Below are 20,654 nucleotides of genomic sequence, written 5' to 3' on the forward strand. Positions count from 1 at the left end.
ACATGTATGCTGTGCCCTCAGAGACCAGACAGGGCCTCAGATCCCCTGGGACTGGAGTTACAGGTGGTTGTGAGCTACCATGTGAGTGCTAGGAATCTAACCCAGGTTCTGGAAGAGCCGATAGTACTCCACACTGAACTGTGTCTCCAGCCCATTTTTAGCTTTTCAAGTTGGAAGCTGAGGCAGTTGATTTTCAGGGTTTCTTCATTCTGTGTTTAAGCTATAAGTTTCCCTATAAAAGTCCTTATAAGTGGAATCCAAAAAGGAGGTAGATTATTCTAATTTTTCATTTCAATACATTCTTTTGTTTGTTTTGTTTGTTTGTTTGTTTGTTTTTGTTTTTCAAGACAGGGTTTCTCTGTGTAGCCCTGGCTGTCCTAGAACTCACTTTGTAGACCAGGCTGGCCTCGAACTCAGAGATCCACCTGCCTCTGCCTCCGGAGCGCTGGGATTAAAGGCGTGCGCCACTACGCCCGGTTTATTTCAAGACATTCTTAAAACTTCATTAATTTCAAGCTGGGCAATGGTAGTACACACCTTTAATCCCAGCACTTTAGAGGCACAGGCAAGTTCCAGAATATTTAGCGCTACACAGAGAAAGCTGTCTGGCACATGCACTCGCTGGGGAGGAGAGGGGAGGAATTAAAGGACAGTGGACTCAATCTTGTTTCTTGGCCTCGTGAATTTATTTATATCACTTTTTAACTCTGGAATTGCTCCTGTCATCATTATTCATATATGTGAATATTATCCTTTAATTCCTTAGCTTTATTTGTATATGCTTATTGGCATCATGTTCAGTCCAGCATCCGGGCCTGGGTTCATTGGGAGTTACTGCTAATGTTTTGAATCTGGGTCATACTTTGCAGTTTCCTACTTTCTATAAGTAGTAACTTTGTCTTAGTTTTTTTCTGAGAGGATACATGTGCACACTATGTAGTTTGTCCACAGTAGAATGACATTGAAAGGACACTGCTTCTGCCTGGTAATGTTCCTGACCTCTCTCTCTCTACCCTCCCTTGCTAGATGGCAGATGCTGCCTGGCCATTAGGGGTGCATTCAGTGTTGAGCCAGCTCATTCACAAGTCTGCCCTGGGTTTCCTTTCCATTGTTTCTATTTTCCTATCCCTTACCCCTTCTGACCTGTTATTTTGCAGCCTCCCAGGAAAAGGAGAGTTTTCCTAGCCTTTCTGTAGTCTCCTCACCACACCCCAACCCTGGGATCTCCCTTTTAGCTATCTGGCTTATCCACTCCTCATCCTAGACCATAACCTCAAGCTCAAAATGTGTCCTGTTGGGGTCTTACTGATTTGCCACCTGTTGCTGTCCATGCCGTGAGTTTTCCCCCTCCTCCTTCCATGTTTGTAGGAGATGGGGATGTGTTGCTTAGAGATTAAGTAGAGTAGTAAAACTTAGATGTAACATTTATTCTACTAAACTTTTACCATCTGCTTATGTGTCTCATAAAACAGTCTAGCAGTTCATATGGCCAATTAAATCCAAGAGGCAGATAGGAAGCAAATTAATTAATCATAACCTAAGTTTGCATAGCACCTTTCAGTTTAAAATGCTTCTTCAAATTGTTTGATTGTGGCTTGTAAAACAGCCCAAGTGGGGAATTATAGATCTATGCCCTTCACCACTCAGACCCAGTGAGATAGATTATGTGCATATTTATTAATCTTCCCAGACTGTGAGCATCGTGCTACTCAGCCTATATAGGTATGCTTGTTACCAGAAAACCTTCCTGACTTTCTGAAGCCTGCAAAGAAAAAGTTTTCTTTGTTCATCTCTGCATCCCATAACATCTCACAGTGTCAGACACTCAGTGCTTCTTGGAGAAAAGATGCAACAAGATACAGATGTTCTCAGGAGGGAGAAGCTGGGGTTCCTGGTAAAGATTCGAATTGATCTGGGCCTTGTATTTATATCAGCAGTAGAGTTTCAGGCCTGAATAGATGGTAGTATGAAGGATTAAGAAATCGGTTCTTGAGCCGGGCGGTGGTGGCGCACGCCTTTAATCCCAGCACTCGGGAGGCAGAGGCAGGCGGATTTCTGAGTTCAAGGCCAGCCTGGTCTACAGAGTGAGTTCCAGGACAGCCAGGACTATACAGGGAAACCTTGTCTCAAAAAAAAACCAAAACCAAAAAAAAAAAAAAAAAAAAAAAAGAAATCGGTTCTTGGTTCAATGTTGAAGAGAAGAAATCAAAATGTCTAGACCAAAGCATGGATTCCCATTTGGACAAAGTTCAGGGGGTTGATGAAGGCCTGTAAGAGAAAAATCCTTTGAGCACAAGTTGGTAAGAGCTTTTGGACACTGCGATAAGACTGGGGGAGCGGGGGCTTGGAGATTTTGAGGAAGGATATGAAATGAGTAGAACGTGATCTTGCAGCCTAGGCAGCAGGAGCTGGAGTGAGAGTGGCCACAGGTATAGTGATTCCTGTGTGGTTTGCACTAGAGGTCATGGTGGCTGTGTAGAGAAAAATGAGTTCAAGAGTGCAGAATTGGACCAGTAAAGTAAGTAGGCAGGTAGCTAGCCATGTATTGGTCAAAGAGTGTCTTTAGTAAATCACATTATCTCTGGGTTTCACTTTCCTTCTCTGTGAAATGAAGCTAGTGCAGCCACCTGACCTGGAGTACATCCAGCATAAACTAGAAATTCATGAACACTTCAGGTCTTCTCATTATGGGCGGTGCCACAAATTAACCCAGGACTTTGCATATGATAGCTAGGCAAATGTGAGTTACATCCCCAGCATGGGAATTTTGAGGCAAGGCTGACTTTGTAGCCCAGATAGGCCTTAAACTAAAGATTCTTCCACCTCGGCCTCTGAGTCCTGGGATTGAGGTGTGCTACCATGCCTGGCTGGTGTTTGAGCTGCTTGTTGCTATGAGCTGTGCTGTTGAGTCCAGCTCTTGCTTGGGTTGGGTTGGATGGTCCTGTTGTGTTGCAAAGAAAGGGCTTCTCATTTAAAGATAAGAACTGAGCACTGAGTTCTAGAGTGTTTGTTTTTTAAATGAATTTTAGAAATTTGGTCTGCCTTTAAGAGTTTTAAGTTTGTTTTGATGGTCATCGGTCTCTTGTTATGCACTGGCAAAAGCACTAGCCAGTTAGGAGCTGCCTCCTGGCCTACAGAGAAGACAGGAATCCAGTTATTACATTGCAGATATTTCTAAAATATCTGCAAGCTTAAGTAGCCAAAGCATATGAAGTAGTCAGGTTTTAAAATTCTACCTACTGAATTATATTTTTCTCAAAAGCCTAATGTCTACCCTTTTTAAAAACAAAACACTTTTAATGAGAGAGACCTTAACGGTATAATTAGCTTCTGTGACTGATTGGTAGTAAGATTTAGAAATACACTATTGGGGTTGGAGAGTTGTCTCAGCAGCTAAGAGCACTTGTTGCTCTTGCAGAGGACCCAGGTTCAATTTCTAGTATGTACTTGGTGATTCACAACCACCATAACTTAAGTTCTAGTTCCATCTCATCTGACCTCTGTGAACATGAGACACATATAGAGTAAGAGACAGGTCCTGTATCCCCTATACCTGATATTTAAAGATGGATGGATGGATGGATGGATGGATGGATGGATGGATGGATGGATGGATAACAAGCCTGCAGTGGGTTAGAGGAGAATGCAGGATGGGGCATTTGTGTGTGGTCACAGATCACTGGCAGTTCCCAAGACTTTCTTAGAGGGACCGCTGGGTTAAACAGTTTCCATGCATTTACAATGTAACACCTGCCATTTCACTGCGATTGTTGGCTTTTGCCATCAGTCCAAAAGTGATAGTCGGTCAAATTACCAGTGCCTAGCAGGAATGCAAACAGTGATAGTAAACCATGCTGGTGGCAGTATGTCACACATGCACAGAACAAAAGAGAACAGTGGGTAACTGGTCCTTTTCATATTCCCTGTAGGAGAATGAAAGGTGTTCATACCATCTATTTTCTATTCAAAATGCTTTCCTTGCCACAATCGAGAGCATTGATGGAACTGCAGACTGAACTCACTGCTGTCTTTCCATACAAGAACCACTGGTGGGCAGGGCAGACTAATACTCTCATTTGAATATGTGGTAGACGTTCTCTTGAGAATGAGTAGACTCGTCTTTTTAAGGAGGAAATTGATCAAAGATGCTATGAGCAACATTTAAACTTCCCCACAAATATCAGAAAATGTTATGCCCCCATGAGCTTTATAGATCTTAAGTATACTCAGAAACAGTATGACAACACCCTAGTCAGTGATGGGCCAGATGGAGGGCCGTGGTCCTGTAATATTATCTCAGGGCTGGGTGTGTCAGGGGCAGGCAGGTCTCTGTGTCTGAAGCAAGCCTGGTCTACATAACAAGTTCCAGACCAGCCAGGGTTATATAATGAGACCCTATCTTTAAGAAGAAAAGAGTATTATAATGGAATCAGAAAATTTCTCTAATCCAGTGACATAGGTGCCACAGAGTCCTGCTGAAAGATCAGGTTCTCAACCTGTGGGTCACGTCCCCTCCAGGGGTCCAATGACCAACTCTTTCACAGGGGTTACCTAAAACCATCTACATATCATATTTACATTATAATTAATAACAGTAGCAAAGTTACTGTGATGAAGCAGCAATGAAAATAATTTTATGGTTGGGGGTCACCACAAAATGAGGAGCTATATATATTAAAGGGTCGCAGCATTAGGAAGGTTGAACGACTGCTCTAAAGCCTAAGTATACAGTGGGCTGTTGTATCTAGCTTTGATGTTTGCACAGCAATGAAATTGCCCCACACTCTGTGTGCCTGTCATTAGGGATCTCTGGCTGTACTTTGAAGAGTTTCCCAATGGGATCAGTACAGATATTAGCAAATAAGGTGATGGGGGGTTAGGTGTAATGTAGTGAAATGTCCAGTGTCACTAATATTTAACTAAGTGTTGCACTTAGTAAGCCTTTAGTCCTGGCACTCGGGAGACAGGGAGTTCCTGTATAGTCAGGGCTACACAGAAAAACCCTGTCTTGAAAAACCTAAATAGATAGATAGATAGATAGATAGATAGATAGATAGATACTGCCTGATAAGCAAACCAAAAGTTTTCACCATTTACAAATATTGAATGTTACAAAATCATGCATGAGTGAAAGATGCACACGAGTTACTTGGTTGTCCAGTCAACAGTAGCTTAAGAAATAGCCTGAGAAGTTTATTGGCCTGGTTTGACATTGCCATCAGCCTTCTAGAGACTGCTATTGAGCATGTTAGCTCAGTGGTCGAATGTTTGCCTCCTTAGTGCATGTGAGATAGGCCCCGGAGTCCATCACCAGCGAGAAACCACCACTTTGTCAAATGTGGGTATGTTATCGAAGATAATAACCCACAGTTTTCCAAGAGGACTGTTCTCAGCAGTCTATGGGTCAGAACAACGTATCAAACAGAACAAATGCTCATGTTGTGGAAATCACTAATATTTAACTAAGTGTTACTTTGGAAAATAGTTAACTTTTCATAAAAATGAAAACAGTAGGCTTGTGACTTCTATGTAAATTTCTGTTTTAAAATATTTCTCACAATGGTAAATACTAATAGGTATAAATCCACAGGATATACTTTGTAACGTAAAGTTGAAAGGGACCAGGCTTGTAGTGCAGTCCTTATAATCCCAGCCCTTAAGACACAGGTGCAGGAAAACCAAGTTGGAGACCAGCCTGAACAGCACAGCTAGACCCGGTCATTAAAAAATAGAGAGTAGAAGTAAGATTGTACATCGAAGCCTTTCTGTTGATGATAAACTTGGTACATGCTTAAAGTTACAGCATGATGTTCTGAGTGCAGTGTATTTGGTGTGAACAAGGCTCTTCTGAAACAACCATGCTCAGTGTGAGCTTGGTAGAGACTCAGCTGTAGTGGGCCTGGATGTAAGGCCCAGGATCATGTGTCACTGTAAAGTTGGAGTTTGATTTTCTGATGAATAAGAGTATGGCACAGAGTTGCTGGTGAGTTAAAGGTAGAACACTGAGGAAATAGCATTTCTTCATACATTAGCCCAGTCTCAGCATACACTCTAGCTGATAGGAGCTCAGACCTCCCTCTTACTGCCCTCCATCCTCATAGGGCCTTTGCTTTGCTGTGTACCATCTCTCTGGAATCAAAGCCACTTTCTCATGGTTGACTTACTAACACTTGGACTTGCCTTTATCTAATGATAACTCTCAATGGTGCCTTGCAGGCCGTTGGCCTACTATCAGTACAACCAACGTGTGGCACTTACCAGTCAGCTGGGCTGCTTCAGTTCTTTGATGTTTTATGTTGCTGGGTCCTCTTACCTTCAGCCTGCAGCATAGCTGTCATTAGCATGTTCCTGATCTGTCATTAGAGACTTTCACTTCTCAGGCACCCATGAGTCTTGTCTTCCTCAAAAACTAAAAAGTAGGTAGAATACATTAAGTTTACATCAAATACCCACATCCTTTGTCAGTGTACTCATAACAAGAATGTTTTGTATCTTTCACCTTCTGGGTTTTGATGCCTCTGAGTAGTCTGGCTGTCTCAGTGTGGACGAGTAGGGTATCCGTTTCCTAGTTTGAAAATCAAGAGTTGCCACAGAATGCTACACTCAGACAATAGAAAAAATGTCTTTAGACGATGTAGGAGCCAAGATACTATTGTGGCACACAGTTATGGAATTGTCTCCATACCTGCTGCTCTGCTAGGCATACCATAACTGCCTCACTTGCCTGCCCTTGCCACTTAAAGAGACCCAGCCAAAAAATTACTAGAAACAGCAATGCTGTGGCTTACCAACCCATCTTCCACATCTCACATATCACAAGGGTGATAAGACTATAATGAATATTTAGGAACTTTTTAAAAAAGATTTATCAGAACAGCACTCAGCACGTTGGCTAAAGTACTGTTTGTATATGATATTGTATATGAGTCTCTGACTGTCCTGGCTAGTTTTATGTCAGCTTGATACAAGCTGGAGTCACCTGAGAAGTCACCTGAGAAGAGAACTGGTGGTCCTGGGTTGGATAAGAAAGCCAGCTGAGCAAACAGTGGGAAGTCAGTCAGTAGGCAGCACCCCTCATGGCCCCCTCATCAGTGCCTGTCTCCAGGGTCCTGCCCTGCTGCTTTACATGGTGAACTGTAGTATAAGTGGCTCTCAGCTCTTTCACAGGAGGGGGGAAGCACCTAAGACCATCTGCATATCAAATATTTACATTACAGTTCATAACAGTAACAAAGTTATAGTTATGAAGTAGCAATGAAGTAGTGTTATGGTTGGGGGTCACCACCACATGGGGAACTATGTTGTATGGAACTGAGAGTGAAATAAGTCCTGTGCTCTTCACGTTGCTTTTTGGTCATGGTGTTTCGTTACAGCAATAGTAACCCTGACTAAGACACTGACTTACCAGTGCAAGTTAGTAAACCGCCATCATTTTGTGTCCTAAAGTCCATTCTGATAAAACAGGCTTTTCCAAACTGGATTTTAAGATAAAATGGATACATGAAAATGCATTGCAGCAATCCCAGTGCTTTAGAGGTAGAAACAGGAGGCTTGTGCGTTTAAGGCCAGCCTGGGCTATAGCAAAACTTTGTATTACTTCATAAAGGGGAGTAGGGGGGAAATGACTAGGTAAATGGGTGATGTGTGTGAGACATGCAAGGTTGGGGAAAATGGGTTCACCGGTTAGAAAGCCAGGACCCCAAGACTGTGTTTTGCTTAGTGTCCCCAGATTTCCCACAGAACTCCAGCTGATGTCTGGCACCTCAGACCCGTTCTTAGAGGCATGCTGCTTTGTGGTTTTCAGTGTGTTCATGTGTGCATTCATAGATGCATCTAAAGTTATCACTTACCTGCATTTAAAGGCTGTGGTCTTTCCAATTGGTTTTACTTTGGCATTAAATTCATCACAAGGCTGAGATCAAACTTGCTGTGTATACCTAATGAGTCCAATCCTAGACTTGTAAAGGAGACACCATAGCACACGCTTACTGTGTCACACACTCACTTCACATTCTTAACTCAAAATTGGATTTAAATAACATGAGTTTTAAAATATAATATAAAAGTTAAAGCAGTTTGTTTTTTTGTGCAGATTGTGAATCTACCCAAATAGAAACTGTTGATAATTACCTAATTTCAGCCAGGGTAGTGGCAACTACTTGGGATGCTGAGGCAGGAGGACTGCATGATCCCAGGAGTTCAAGACTAGCCTGGAAAGAAACCCCTCTAAAGAACAAGCAGTTCACATGGTAGCTCCTGAGTGCTGCCTCTCGGACAGCTTGAAAACCCTGTCTTGGGACTGGACTGAATTATGCATACACGTCCAGAACCAGTTCCTTTCCATTGTACTGCCGACAGTGGCTGTAAAAACCCCGTGGAAAGGACCCTATGGAACCTTGACCCCTCTGCCCACTGAAAACATAGTGCAGGAACCATGTGTGTTGTTCTTCATAAAGCCATGAGATCATCCAAGGGAATGAATGCTACAGGCATCCTGAACGAAAGGGCTTCAGATTGTCCTTTCTCCTTGTACCCCCTTGTCCCCCTCCCCTCTCCTCTTCCATGAATTTACTGAGAAACAGACATCCCTCCAGGAACTGTATGTTATCCTGTAGAGAGAGGGACTGAAGCTCTGCAAATACCTTTGATTCAGCTGACGTAATTGTCATCTTAGAGGCTTCTAGACTCCATACAATCTTATCTAGGCCTAGAATATTTTCAGCCTCTTGAGACTTACTGCTGAATAAGCTCTTCTTCCCTTCCTAGCTCGTTCTGATCTCTGGCTGGCTGCTTCAGCTCTGCTGTTCTTGCCCAAAAGGCCTCTCCACACTAACTGGTTCAATCTGGCTTGTCTGGGCTTCTCCTGATAGCTCTGCTTCACCTCATACTAACTCTAGACATCTGCCTTGGCTCCTCATTCTCTCGCCCGTCCTCTTAGTCTTTAGTTCCTCAGACTCCTTGTCAGGAAAATGAGTATTAAAATAGCACCTACTATGTTTGTTAAAAACAAATTACCTACTATGTAGCTTATTGAAACTTTACATTAAAATACTTAGCTAGTAAACTTATGTCAGGTCTAACATCCAGTATGCATTCAAGAAACAGTTAGAGCTATCCTGTAGGAACTTTCTGTTTTTCAGTAAAATGATGTAAGAGGAGAGGGGAGGGGGGAGCCAGATGGTCTAAGGAGAGGAAGGACAACCTGAAGCTCCTTCAGGATGCGGGAGTCTCTGCCTGAAGGCCACTGGTGAGACGGACAAGTGCAACCCACACACAGAGCACGCACACACTGCTCACACACAGTAAGTAAGATAATGAAATCATTGCAGCACATATACTTATGGGCTCATTACTTGTTTTATAAAGAACACCTACAATCATAAGCAAAAGCAATGACCCAGTTGAAAATGGATAAAGGATTTGTATAAGTATCTCACAGGAAATTACCTATGTCCCAAAAATGTATGAAAAGCTTCACTGTGAAGCTATTGTTTCACACCAAAATAGCTCCAACAACTGTGTGGCATGGGCCTTCAGCACATGCCCAGCAGGGGCGGGTTCAGCACGGTAGAGCCACTTTGATTGGGTGGCTAAATATGCGCATATAACACTGACCTAACTGGCCCATTCCTGGGTGTGTATGCAACCACTACCAAAAGACAGGATGAGATGCTCATGGGAACATTACTGTTAGCAGGCAGCAGCTCAGATAAATTCTGTTTATTATGCAGTGGGGTACCTTAAGGAAGGGAAAAGCAGGTATGCAAACTAGCACAGTGATGGCTTTGACAAGGACTGAGGGCTGGAGTGGGCCCTGCTTCTTACTCTGATTTCATAGCTTTGTAAATATATTTTCTGATGAAGATTCATGCAGCCCTGGGCTTATGGTTTCAGTGTCTTTGAGTGTCTCGCTGTGTGACTAAGTACACCTGGTACCTGCAGAGGCCAGAAGAGAACATCAGGATCCATGGCCTTGAGTTCCATGAGTTCCTGGAGAGTTGAGAGCCACAGTATGGGTGCTGGGAACCAAACTCAGATCTTCTGCAAGAGCAACAAGTTCTCTTAACCACTAGCCATCTCTCCAGCCCCTGATTTGTGTATTTTTACTGATTTTAAATATTTATTTGCTTATTTGGTTGTTTCTTTAGTTAATTGCTTGCTTAGTTGGTGTTTTTGAAACTGGGTCTCACTCTCTAGACCAGGCAGACCTCAAACTCAGAGATCCAACTGCCTCTACCTTGTGAGTGCTGGGATTAAAAAGCCTGTACCATCACCACCACAGCCTTCCCAGCAAATCTCCATTTTAAATTACCTTAGAAGACTTAAAAATTCTGGAAATGGCCGTCACATTTTTCTAGAGCTAGTAAGTGTTCACTGCAGACTGTAGAATCAGCACTGTAGCTTATAACCTTCTAACGATTAGTCTTTAAGACAGAAGAGAGCCCTCAAGAACAACAGTTACAAGCCTCCATTAGCATCCTCTGACGTAACCATTCCTCCCTATTTACCTTGCCATGTGTGTGCACCATGACAGGTTACGTGGGTGGCACATGTAAGTCATATGTAAAATTGGCTTAGAGCTTGTAGAACCCATCTTTTAATTTTGTGTGGCACATTGGCTTTCTGAAGATTAAATCTAGTGCTTTTAAAGTTTGAAGAGGTTTATATGATCCAGCTGTGAGATGGAAGAGGCAAATAGAAAGGTGCTTAAATACGCTTTAGTTACAGTTGATGCTTCTTGCTTTGACTGTGTGCTGGTACCCATGGTGCTGTTTCGCCTTTCCATGGAGTTTGTTTTTAGTCTTCCTTGTGCTCCCATTGGCAGCTGAAAACCTTACACTTTTGCAAAGCATGGCTTGATAGCCCATCCCTTTTTTACATCATATAAGCCATTGCACATTTGAGGCACCTGCAAGGCCCATATGAAATCAGAAGTACAAAGCTGCCATCTTTAGATAAATAGTTAAAAAGCAAATGTTCATTCTAAGTTAATTCTTGATTATCCTTTATATTTAAGTCATTGACTTCATTTCAAGGTGGCTGCTAACATATGAACCCAAAAAGCACCTCTGATTCAGGGTTCTCAGCCTAAACACAAGCCAAGAGCCTTCCCTTGTGCCCAGAAAAATCACTACACTCAGCCTGTCTCAAGTCGGACAACAAGAGCAGCTGATCAGTCCTTAAGAGCATGATTGTCAGGGTTGGCATGCACTGTATATGAAATGATAAAAATATAAGGCTAAATTACCAAATGGATAATTTAGGACTACAAGGAGTATGTCTATAAAATGTAAATACCTATCAAATGCTGTTTATCAACTTAAGGAACTTAGAGAACTTTGTGTGGGAAAAATTAGATCAGATGTGTATCTGGTATGTTTCATTAAAACTGATTACTCCCTGAGGCAGGCGAGATGGTTCATACCCAACCCAGTGCATACACTCAAAAAGACACAGTAAAATTTAAAAGAAAATGATGTTCATGCTCTGTCACCATGGAAACAAACAGACCAGTGTGTTGTCTAATAGCCAGGGTCCCATAAAGCCTTAGAGTGGAAACATGAGGGTCCCTAATACCAGAGTCATCTGGAATTGAATCAAAGAGATGAAAATAAAGGTGAATTCAAAATAACAAGCTGCCTCAATTTTTAGGCAAATAGACTGTCATCAGTATGTTTTCCTCCATTAATAAGTAATATCATTGCAGTACTTTTTTTTGGCAGCAGCATAATAAACTCTAAAACCAATAAGAGTAGAATAGAGTGTTAAAATTCTGCCTTACTGGTTTGCTTGACAGTCTGAGGTGATAAAGCTAAAGAGTCAGTGACCTCTACTACCAACCACAAAGGATGCTTTGTTTTCAAAACAGAGAGGTCTCAAAATAGAAGGCTCTCCTCAGAGCCTGAGACAAGAAGAGCTATTTTTACATCTTCATGTGGGCTTCAGCAAACCAGAGGGCCACTGCCTGCGCCCCATTTTGCTAATATACTAAAAATAATCAGAAGACCCAAATTTTGTTTGTAGACTAGAAGCATTTTGAACATCAGTGACACCTCGGGCCTTTTCTTCTTTAAAAGGCCAGTTTCCAGTGTTTGCTTGCAGTCTTCTGTTTGACAGGTACTACAGTGAAGCAGACATACACTAATATCATCTTAGGAGATCACTGCAGAGTCTCATTGTTCCTTGTATTTACTTATTTCTTTAGCAGACAGAAGGTGGAGCACAGACAGACGGACAACAGTCACAGACACAAAGTAGTGAAAATTCAGAGAGTAAATCTACGCCCAAGCGACTACATGTCTCTAATATTCCCTTCCGCTTCCGAGACCCTGACCTCCGGCAGATGTTTGGGGTAAGTCTCATATTTTTTATGGATTTAATTAAAACAATTTAACCCACCAGAGGTATTACTAGTCATTAGGAATTCAAGGGAAAACCGTAGGGAAGTTAAGAGAGAGCCTTGAATCACTGCTGTTGTTTGTCAGGAAACCTTTCCTGGTCGCCTTACCTGCCGCAGACATTTGCATTTCTGGTTGTCACATGGACACACAAGCTGCGTGCGGTTGTTGTCTAGGACTGAGGTGGTTCTTGTAAGATGTGACATCCACTGAGGTGGCCACCTTCTTCACACACCAACCTTAATAAACATGTCGTAGTAGTCTTGGTTTCACTAGAAGAGCAAACATCCAGTCTTTTATAGCGTGATTCCTAAACCTGTGGGTACCTTGGAAATCCTCTGTGAAGCCTAAAGAACACTGCACAGCCCAGGTGTGCTGTAGCTGGCCCAGAGTGCAGTGTGAACCTGCGCACTGTACGCCATCCTCACATGATTCTGTGTGGCTCTCAGTAGAATGGCATGCTCGTTATCCTGACGTCAGCACCTCCCGCCCTCACTGCCCTCCTTATTATGTCTCTGGTTCAGGATGACTAGTGCCGCTCTCTACCTCTGTACTGTCTCCGGGCACATGCAGCGTGGGTAATTCAGGTCTGCAGGAGGCTCGTTTAAAATCTCTAACTTGAGTGTTTAGAAGAAAATGAAGTAGCACCTGTAGAGGCAGGTGATTCCCAGGGCTTCGCTTTCCATTCCTTCCCCTCAGTAGTGTCAAGGCCAGCATCTAAGATATGCTGTGGAACACTGGTTCCCTACCCATCAGCTCCTTCAGCTGTTAGCATCCTCCCAAATCACCATCAAGCACAAAACTCCAATAGCACGGATTCATGTTGTTGAAGGTAAGTAGCTGCTTATTTTTTCTAAGTCTGTGTGTTGCTGTCTCTTTTATTTTGGCAAATAACCTGACCTGGGACAAGAAATAGTCAATAGTTCCCTAAACATTTATGAGGACAGCTGACTGGTGCTTTGTCAGAGCAGATGCCCTACTCTGTATTGGTCATGTCACTTCATGGTGGCTCAGAGCCAAGTTCTGTCACGGCTGAGTACCTGGATGTACTTTTGCCACTAAAGAAAAGGTTTAGGTGAGATCTTGGGGTACTTAATGAGTTTCACCACATAGCATGGTGCAGGCTGTTTTCCATCTTCAAAGAGAAGAGAGAAGTCAAGATTGAAAGGACAGCTACCAGGCTGGGGTCACGTGAGTGAAGGCCTGTCTGTCCTGAGCGAATGGGTTGCTTGCTGCTCTTCTGACAAAGACACACAGAGACCTGGTCTTAAGTGTTGAGAATGGCAGGCAGAAGCTTCTCCTAAGCCAGGGCGAGAGTGGCCTTCCAAGGCCACCTAGGGCTTCAATGATTCCACAGAATGGCTCACGTACCTTTTCCTAAAGCATAGAGTGGGAATTTTCTTTTTTTTTTTTTTTTTTTTTTTTTTTTGGTTTTTCGAGACAGGGTTTCTCTGTGTAGCCCTGGCTGTCCTGGCACTCACTTTGTAGACCAGGCTGGCCTCGAACTCAGAAATCCACCTGCCTCTGCCTCCCGAGTGCTGGGATTAAAGGCGTGCGCCACCACGCCCGGCTGGGAATTTTCATTTCTTTCAAAAGACATCTAGGTGTCTCTTTTCTTCCACGTGGTTGACTCCCATCCTTAAACAGTAACCCTGGAAAAGAGCAGGAATTCATGCTGCATTCAGTTAGCTCTATGAACTTCCACCACACCTACCTCAGCTCTGTTCTTAACTATAAAAAGGGGGCAGACCTTGCTCCAAAAAGTTGTTCTGAAAGAGCTGGGGAATGGCCCAGCTGGAGAGCCCTTTGCTACTGTTGCTGAGATCCATAGTGCCATGTGCTGAGTCACAACCACCGGTGACTCCAGGCCCAAGAGTTCTTCTGGTCCTCAGGGGCACCCACACAGATATGGGCATGCACACACACACATAAACACACACACACACACACACACACATAGCATAACTTTTATATAAAAAGATGTTATAAAAATGCAATGGAGGCGGGGCATGCCTTTGATCCCATTGCCTAAGAGGCAGAGGCAGCAGATCTCTTTAGTTCAAGGACAGCCTGATCTACAGAGCAAGTTCCAGGGCAGCTAGGCCAGAACTACACAGAGAGAACCTGGGTTGGTGGGTAGTGCAATAGAAAAGGTTTTTAAAAATGCTAACGCTCCATGTTAGTTCTTACAGGCTAGGCACGGAATCTGAGCATGCTTTATTGATTGAGACAGTGACACATTAATATGAAAACAGCATTTCTGGGTTATATTATTCTATTTCTCAGAGCTTTTTCTCCAACCTCCAAACCTTACAATTTGGTTTGAAATTCAAATGAAGCAGTTAAGTGTGGGTGGGGGGACGCTGGGACAAGTCAGGCGCAGTGCTGCCAGAGAGAGCCCCATGGCCTCCCCTCAATCTGTGCTTTAGCAAGTCCTCCTGCTAGCGCCTCCTAAGGGCATTGTCTCTTTCTTGGTGTGCAGTAGAATAGAGTTTTGTGGCTTTGTATCTTTTAGCTCTGAGATAGTTAAATAATTACTGAACAGATTGTTACTTTAAAATCTTCCTGATATCTGTTGCAGAACTATTAAGATGGCAAGTGAGTGGAGTCATCCCTTATGTCCAGATGTTTTAAGAATGACAGAACATTGTGTCACCTATAGAAATTGCAACATACATATTTATTGGGGTCAGTCATCCACAGTTTCAAAAGACAAAAGCAGTGTGCGGCATGCATCTGGTACCATATCTGTGTGTTTGAGGAAAAACATGGAAGGCTGTGGTTGACTTTCTGCTTTCTTTTTCCATGGTGTTTATATTACCTGAATTTTGTATAATTTTTAAGGGAGGTGGGATGTGGGCAGACCTCCCTGGCAGTGTACTGATTCTGCTTGGTAAGATAGAACTTTTTTTTTACAATTGAGACAAAATAATTAAGGCAGAGTTAGAAAGGGGCCAGGCCTTGGTGACACAGGTGCGGTCGTCAGACAGTGGCTTCTACAGGTGGATGAACCATTAGTCCTGCCCCCTCCCGGGGGAGCGACTTTCCGGAGCTCACTTTGGGTCTCCTGACACGTACGAACTTGCAATTAAATGAGCACTAGTTCAAAGAAAAAAGTTGTCTCCTTCTGGAAAAAAAAAGACTAATGTCTAGACAAAGGCTAACCTTAAATAAATGTTTTTGTTTTTGTCTCTGCAGCAGTTTGGCAAAATCCTAGATGTGGAAATAATCTTTAATGAGCGCGGCTCCAAGGTAAGCCCTGTATCTGTACCACACTCAGCTCCCCTAAGACTTGGTTCACTGGAGCAGGGCGCAGAATTGGGTCCCATGCTGCACAGGTCTACCAAGTATCTTCCTTGGGTTAGGCTCTCCAGAAAGAGGCTGGTAACATTGAAAGGGTCTCAGGGAGCAGGAGAAACTAGAGAGGAGTGTGGTCGTTCCAAGGACAGAAGGCAAGGTTCCTCGGCCAGCCTGGCCTGCCTTAAAGAGGGAGTCGCCAGGAAACAAGTCAGCTTGGGAAATAAATGCCTAGGTGATGCTGAGAACAAATCAGTGAGGGGTTTTCTCTCAGTTAGCCAGCTCATTTGTTCTCTTTGGAATAAATGTTGTCAAGGCTCCTCCCAGAGTAGTGAGGTCACATCCAGATGAGTGCGCCTCGGGATGCAGCCACTATGGGCTCACAAGTTAGGTTTTATATTAAGGCTGACAGTAGTTTTGCTTTGCAAGCTGCTGTATCTAGTCTCTACCGTGTTCTGTGTAGGGCTGACATTTCAGTCTCAATTATTTTCCTTATTGAAGAGTAAATTTAAAACTAATTTTTATTTGGTCATATCTGCTTCTTTCAAAATAGCTCTTGGCCATGATTGAAGCCCTAGGATATAATTTAAGGAAAAGCTGAATGCAGTAGATGAGTTAGCATTTACCTTTGCGGTCCACTGCAGATTCCTGTGCTTTAGTAGTTGCTAGCCCTCACCTCCCGCCCACCTGCACGGACAGACACACACACACACACACACACACACACACGCACACTCTCTGAAGCCTCAGTATTCTTGCCTCCCTTATAGAGTGTCTAATAACTGGTATTTATTCATTGTTAAAGAGATAACTATACTTTAAGCTTCCAGCTTTCAGTTAAAACAAACAGAAAAAAGATTAATATGTCTATACAGACCTTCCTCCAGCATTTAACCTGGTAAGTATCTTACAGTAGAGTCTGTTCAAACTTGTAATGCTTGTACTTCTGAACATTTGTGTTTACTAAGCATTTAGCTACAAGTGGGAAAGCCCATAGTCCTGAGATTGAAGCACATGAGTGAAGGTGAAAGTGAAGTCGATAAGTACTGTCACCGACCACACTGATCATCCAAAGTGGTTAACTGAGACAGTTGTGTGTTCATCACATAACCTTTGTTAAGCCATCCCAGCCAGAAGGCCAGTGCAGGTGCCCAGGCCTAAGGAATTGCTCCTTACAGGAAAAAAAAGGATTGAAATCTTGTGAAGCAAAGGAAATTGATCTTTCTGAAGGCTTTTCGCTGACTTCAGGATTCACCTGCTACCAATATTTAATCTCACCTTAACCGGTTACCTCTCCCTTAATTGCACCTGCCTGCCTTCCCCCCACCCCCCGAGGACTCTAAAGCTGTGTGTTGCCTCTGTAGCTCCAAGCAGCGTCTTCACTGCCCCTGCTGTCTTTGGCAGTGGCAGTATAGACACAGCTAACTGTCAGGTGTATCCAGAGTGAAGCAGAGAATTCAGAATCAGCCTGGACCTGCATCAAGGGCTGGGAAAGCCCTGGATGGGACCTTTGAACCTGACTCCAAAGCTTTCCAAAATGTGATTGTGGAGTCAGATCCCTAATGTCTCCTTTGGGATCCAACTAAAAGGAAGAATAAACTTTTCCTTTCTTTTTTCTTTTTCGTTTCTGTTTGTTTTGTTGTTTAGTTTTGTTGAGAGACAGGGCTTCACTATGCAGCCTTGACTGTCCTGGAACCTTATGTACACCAGGCTGGCCTTGAGCTCACTGAGGTCCACCTGCCTCTGCCTCCCAGAGCGCTGGGATTAAAGGCGTGCACTATAACACCAGACTTCTCTTTTATATATTTGGAGTTGACTATAAAATTTCAGAAGGACTTTATTGTGGTACTGAGGTTTTAGCAATTGCTCTGCCCCTGGCTTTTAAACAGAGTACTTTTCTATACAGAATTTAGCTTTATTAAAATTTTTAGGTAGTAATGAAAAAAAGAGTCATAAATAAGTCTGAGATAAGTGATAGTGGTGACGTGTAAATCAGTGTGTAACCAGATTATCCTAGAGGAGAAACTACCCGCCCCTCACTGTGCTGGAGCCCAGGACCGTAGGCTTGCTAGGCAAGCACTCAGCCATGAGCTGCATCTCCAAGCTGTCTTCTGTAGAGTGAGTTCATTTGGAAAGATGGTGAGCAGTGCTCTCTGCACCCTCGCTAGCACTTCCTGTGGAGTTCACTGTACTCCACAAAGCACTGATTGCCTCCTGTTTAACTGTTGCCTTTTGCTCTGCCTGTCCTTTGAATTATGCAAAGGATAATAGGCTGTGACATAGTATTTCTTAAATTACTCCGTGTGAGTTGATTGTCCTTTTATTCTTTTCTCTATAAAAACAGCTGGGTCTAAAATTTCTGAGCAGCTGAAACAAAGATAGTCTTTGCCTTTTAAAAATGTGTAAATCAAATATATGAGAATACTCCTGTCCCCAAAAAAAGAGCTCATTTCCCCAACGGGAATTAGACAAGTGAGTGTGAGGTACACATAGCTTTCTGGAGTCTCAGGTTTCGCTGGGAGCAGGATGTTAACATAATCATGAGGTAACCTAGATAGGTGATGATTTATGTTAGATTAGCCCAAGTTTGTTCCTGTTATCTTACAGCTATCTGTAATACCCATCTACCTTAAAATGTTTCATTGAAATAATAAACTACAGTATTACTCTCCGTGTGGGTTCTTTAAAGTATCTTTTTAGAGGAAAAGCAGGTTCTTAATGAGAAGTAGAAGTCAAAAGCAAACGTACCAGAGAGTGCCCACCCGTGAGTCTGATTTTTATTCCCACCCTGGCGTCTCACGGACTCTTCAGAACTCTTGAGTGATGGCTGCCATTTAGCCCCAGGATCCTTGAGCTAGTAGTTTGTGCTGGCAGCATCCCATGCCCAAGGACCTTCTCCTGAGTTCATCCCATTGTTGAGCGTGGGGCTTCTCACTCTCTTCACTCACTGTCACCAGCTACCAAGTCGTCTCTGTGGTGGCTGCCGTATGTGTTGACTTGTGCCCGAGCTGTTCTCCTTCCCTCTCTCAGGTGGATCCCTCAGGACAGGCCCGAGTGTGGGAGATGCACACTCTCCTCCTCTCAGACACAAGAGCCATTGCCTTGGCTTTGATTTCACACGAAGAGAAATTATTATTTCCAAACATGGTCAAAAGATTCTCTTTGAAGAATGCTAAGTGGGCCTATATGATTGTCAGTAAAACTGATAGATAATGATGGCATGAAATGTTTTCTACTGTACTTAAAACTGAATTAATAATGTGTATGTCCAGAAGGCTTCATTTATTTTTCTTGTTACCACTTTATGGGTTTTAGTTGTTTTTTTCTTTCTTTCATTTATTTTTTAATTTCTGTGTTCTGGCCATACCCAGGAGATCCATCTGCTTTTGAGTTCTCCCTTTAAAGTTACATGGTAAATTTTCTTTCTCATTCTTCTGAGATGGAAAAATTCAAAATTTATACAAAATTTTAAAATATATATACATATATATTACACTGTTTATCCTATCGCTTGTTACTTATTGTTACTTATTACACCCTGAGGCCAGACCAAAAAGGTGACAGTTACTCAGCTCCTGTGTGTCATGGTAAACGGATGGCAAGGCAGGTAGGAACACACTCTTCTTCTGATGGAAGTTGGACCACAGCCGTGCACCTAACACGATGCTCTGGTTAAGTACAGCTAAAACAGTTGGGAAGCTGCTGGTGCAACCCTAGCAGTTTCGTTAACATTGACAGGACTGAGAACCCTAAAACAAGTCTGTATGGGCCTGTGCTGTGCGCTGTGGCACCACTGGTTGGAGACATGAAGGAGTCTAAGCTGAGATTTGCACTATACACACACACTTGGCCCTCTTGCATGGGTGGGGTGTTCCTATTGCTGTCATATTGAGATGATAAAACGTGTCATACACTAGGTTGAATGTGTTGTTAATCTCCTTCTGTTATTTTAATGTGACTATCAAGACTTAAAGTCTATGAGGCACTCGTGGTTCTGTTGGGCAGTGTTAGTGTAAGCAAATGTGGCATCTTTCCTTAATGAGAAACACGTTTACTTTTTGTTATCTATTTTTATTAATGGGGGTTAAATAAAAATCATTGCCTTACACACTTGAACTAAGAATTTAATAGTAAATTGGGTGTGGTGGTACACACCTTTAATCCCAACACTCTGGAAGGCAGAGGCAGGTACAGCTCTGAGGACAGCCTTGTTTACATAGAGTTCTACAGCAGGACTACATAGGTGGTAATCTTGTCTCAAAAACAAACAAAATAAAATTTTCTGAGTAATACCTTTATTACAAATTACATGGTGTATTTATTATACTAGTGACTAGTGCAGGTTCAGCTCAATATTTCAAAATTAACTTTATGGCCATTTTTAACTGCTCAGGTAAAATGTGTTGAATTTAGACATGGTTTTATTTTTTTTCCCCCTTAAGACTAAAGATTCAAATTGAATTTACTCTCAGTTCATTTTTGAAGGATAGGGTACATTAAAGCCTGGTTTTCTGGAGTAGATTTTCCTGTGGGTGACCCTTATGCCCAGAAAAGCTGTGGCTGTAATCCCTGCCTTGCCCTTCTGGGCCTCCGGAGGATGCCCGCTGCTACAACCCCCTCTGTTTTCAGGGCCAGCATGAGCAGCCTGGCCTTTAGAAGCTGCTGTTACTGGATTCTGGGGTCCGGCTTGCTTGTGTTCCTTTACTTTATAAATACTGTGAGGGCCTGAACTGTCACGCGTATCTCCCTACCTTGAAATCATTTCATCTAATCGTATCTACAAAATCCCTTTTGCCTTGCAAGATAACATAGTCTGCGGCTTCAGGGATTAAGGCGTGAGGAACTTGGGGGAGGTGAACATTACTCTGCCTGCACGAGGTCTGATTTTCTTCAAAAAAAATGAAATCTTACCTCTGTTTCCTATTAGAGAGCCCCAACCATCACACAGGCCCTCTTCCT

General features: G+C 42.9%; 1 protein-coding gene across 38 annotated transcripts in view; it reads left to right on the forward strand.

Moving 5' to 3' along the window:
• Positions 1-20,654, forward strand: part of Rbfox2 (RNA binding fox-1 homolog 2) — a 227,604-nt gene that overhangs the window by 177,296 nt on the left and 29,654 nt on the right. For 26 of the 38 annotated variants that reach the window (XM_029469574.2, XM_085831834.1, XM_085831838.1 and 23 more), the window contains 2 exons: positions 12,206-12,352; positions 15,597-15,650. In XM_029469574.2, the coding sequence (XP_029325434.1) occupies positions 12,206-12,352; positions 15,597-15,650 (201 nt within the window). The remainder of the gene's footprint in view (positions 1-12,205; positions 12,353-15,596; positions 15,651-20,654) is intronic. The other 12 variants (XM_029469575.2, XM_085831837.1, XM_029469577.2 and 9 more) reach the window with 1 other exon arrangement.

The sequence above is a fragment of the Mus caroli genome, unplaced genomic scaffold, assembly GCF_978045245.1.
Source record: "Mus caroli unplaced genomic scaffold, Mus_caroli_1 scaffold_16, whole genome shotgun sequence".
NCBI lineage: Eukaryota > Metazoa > Chordata > Mammalia > Rodentia > Muridae > Mus > Mus caroli.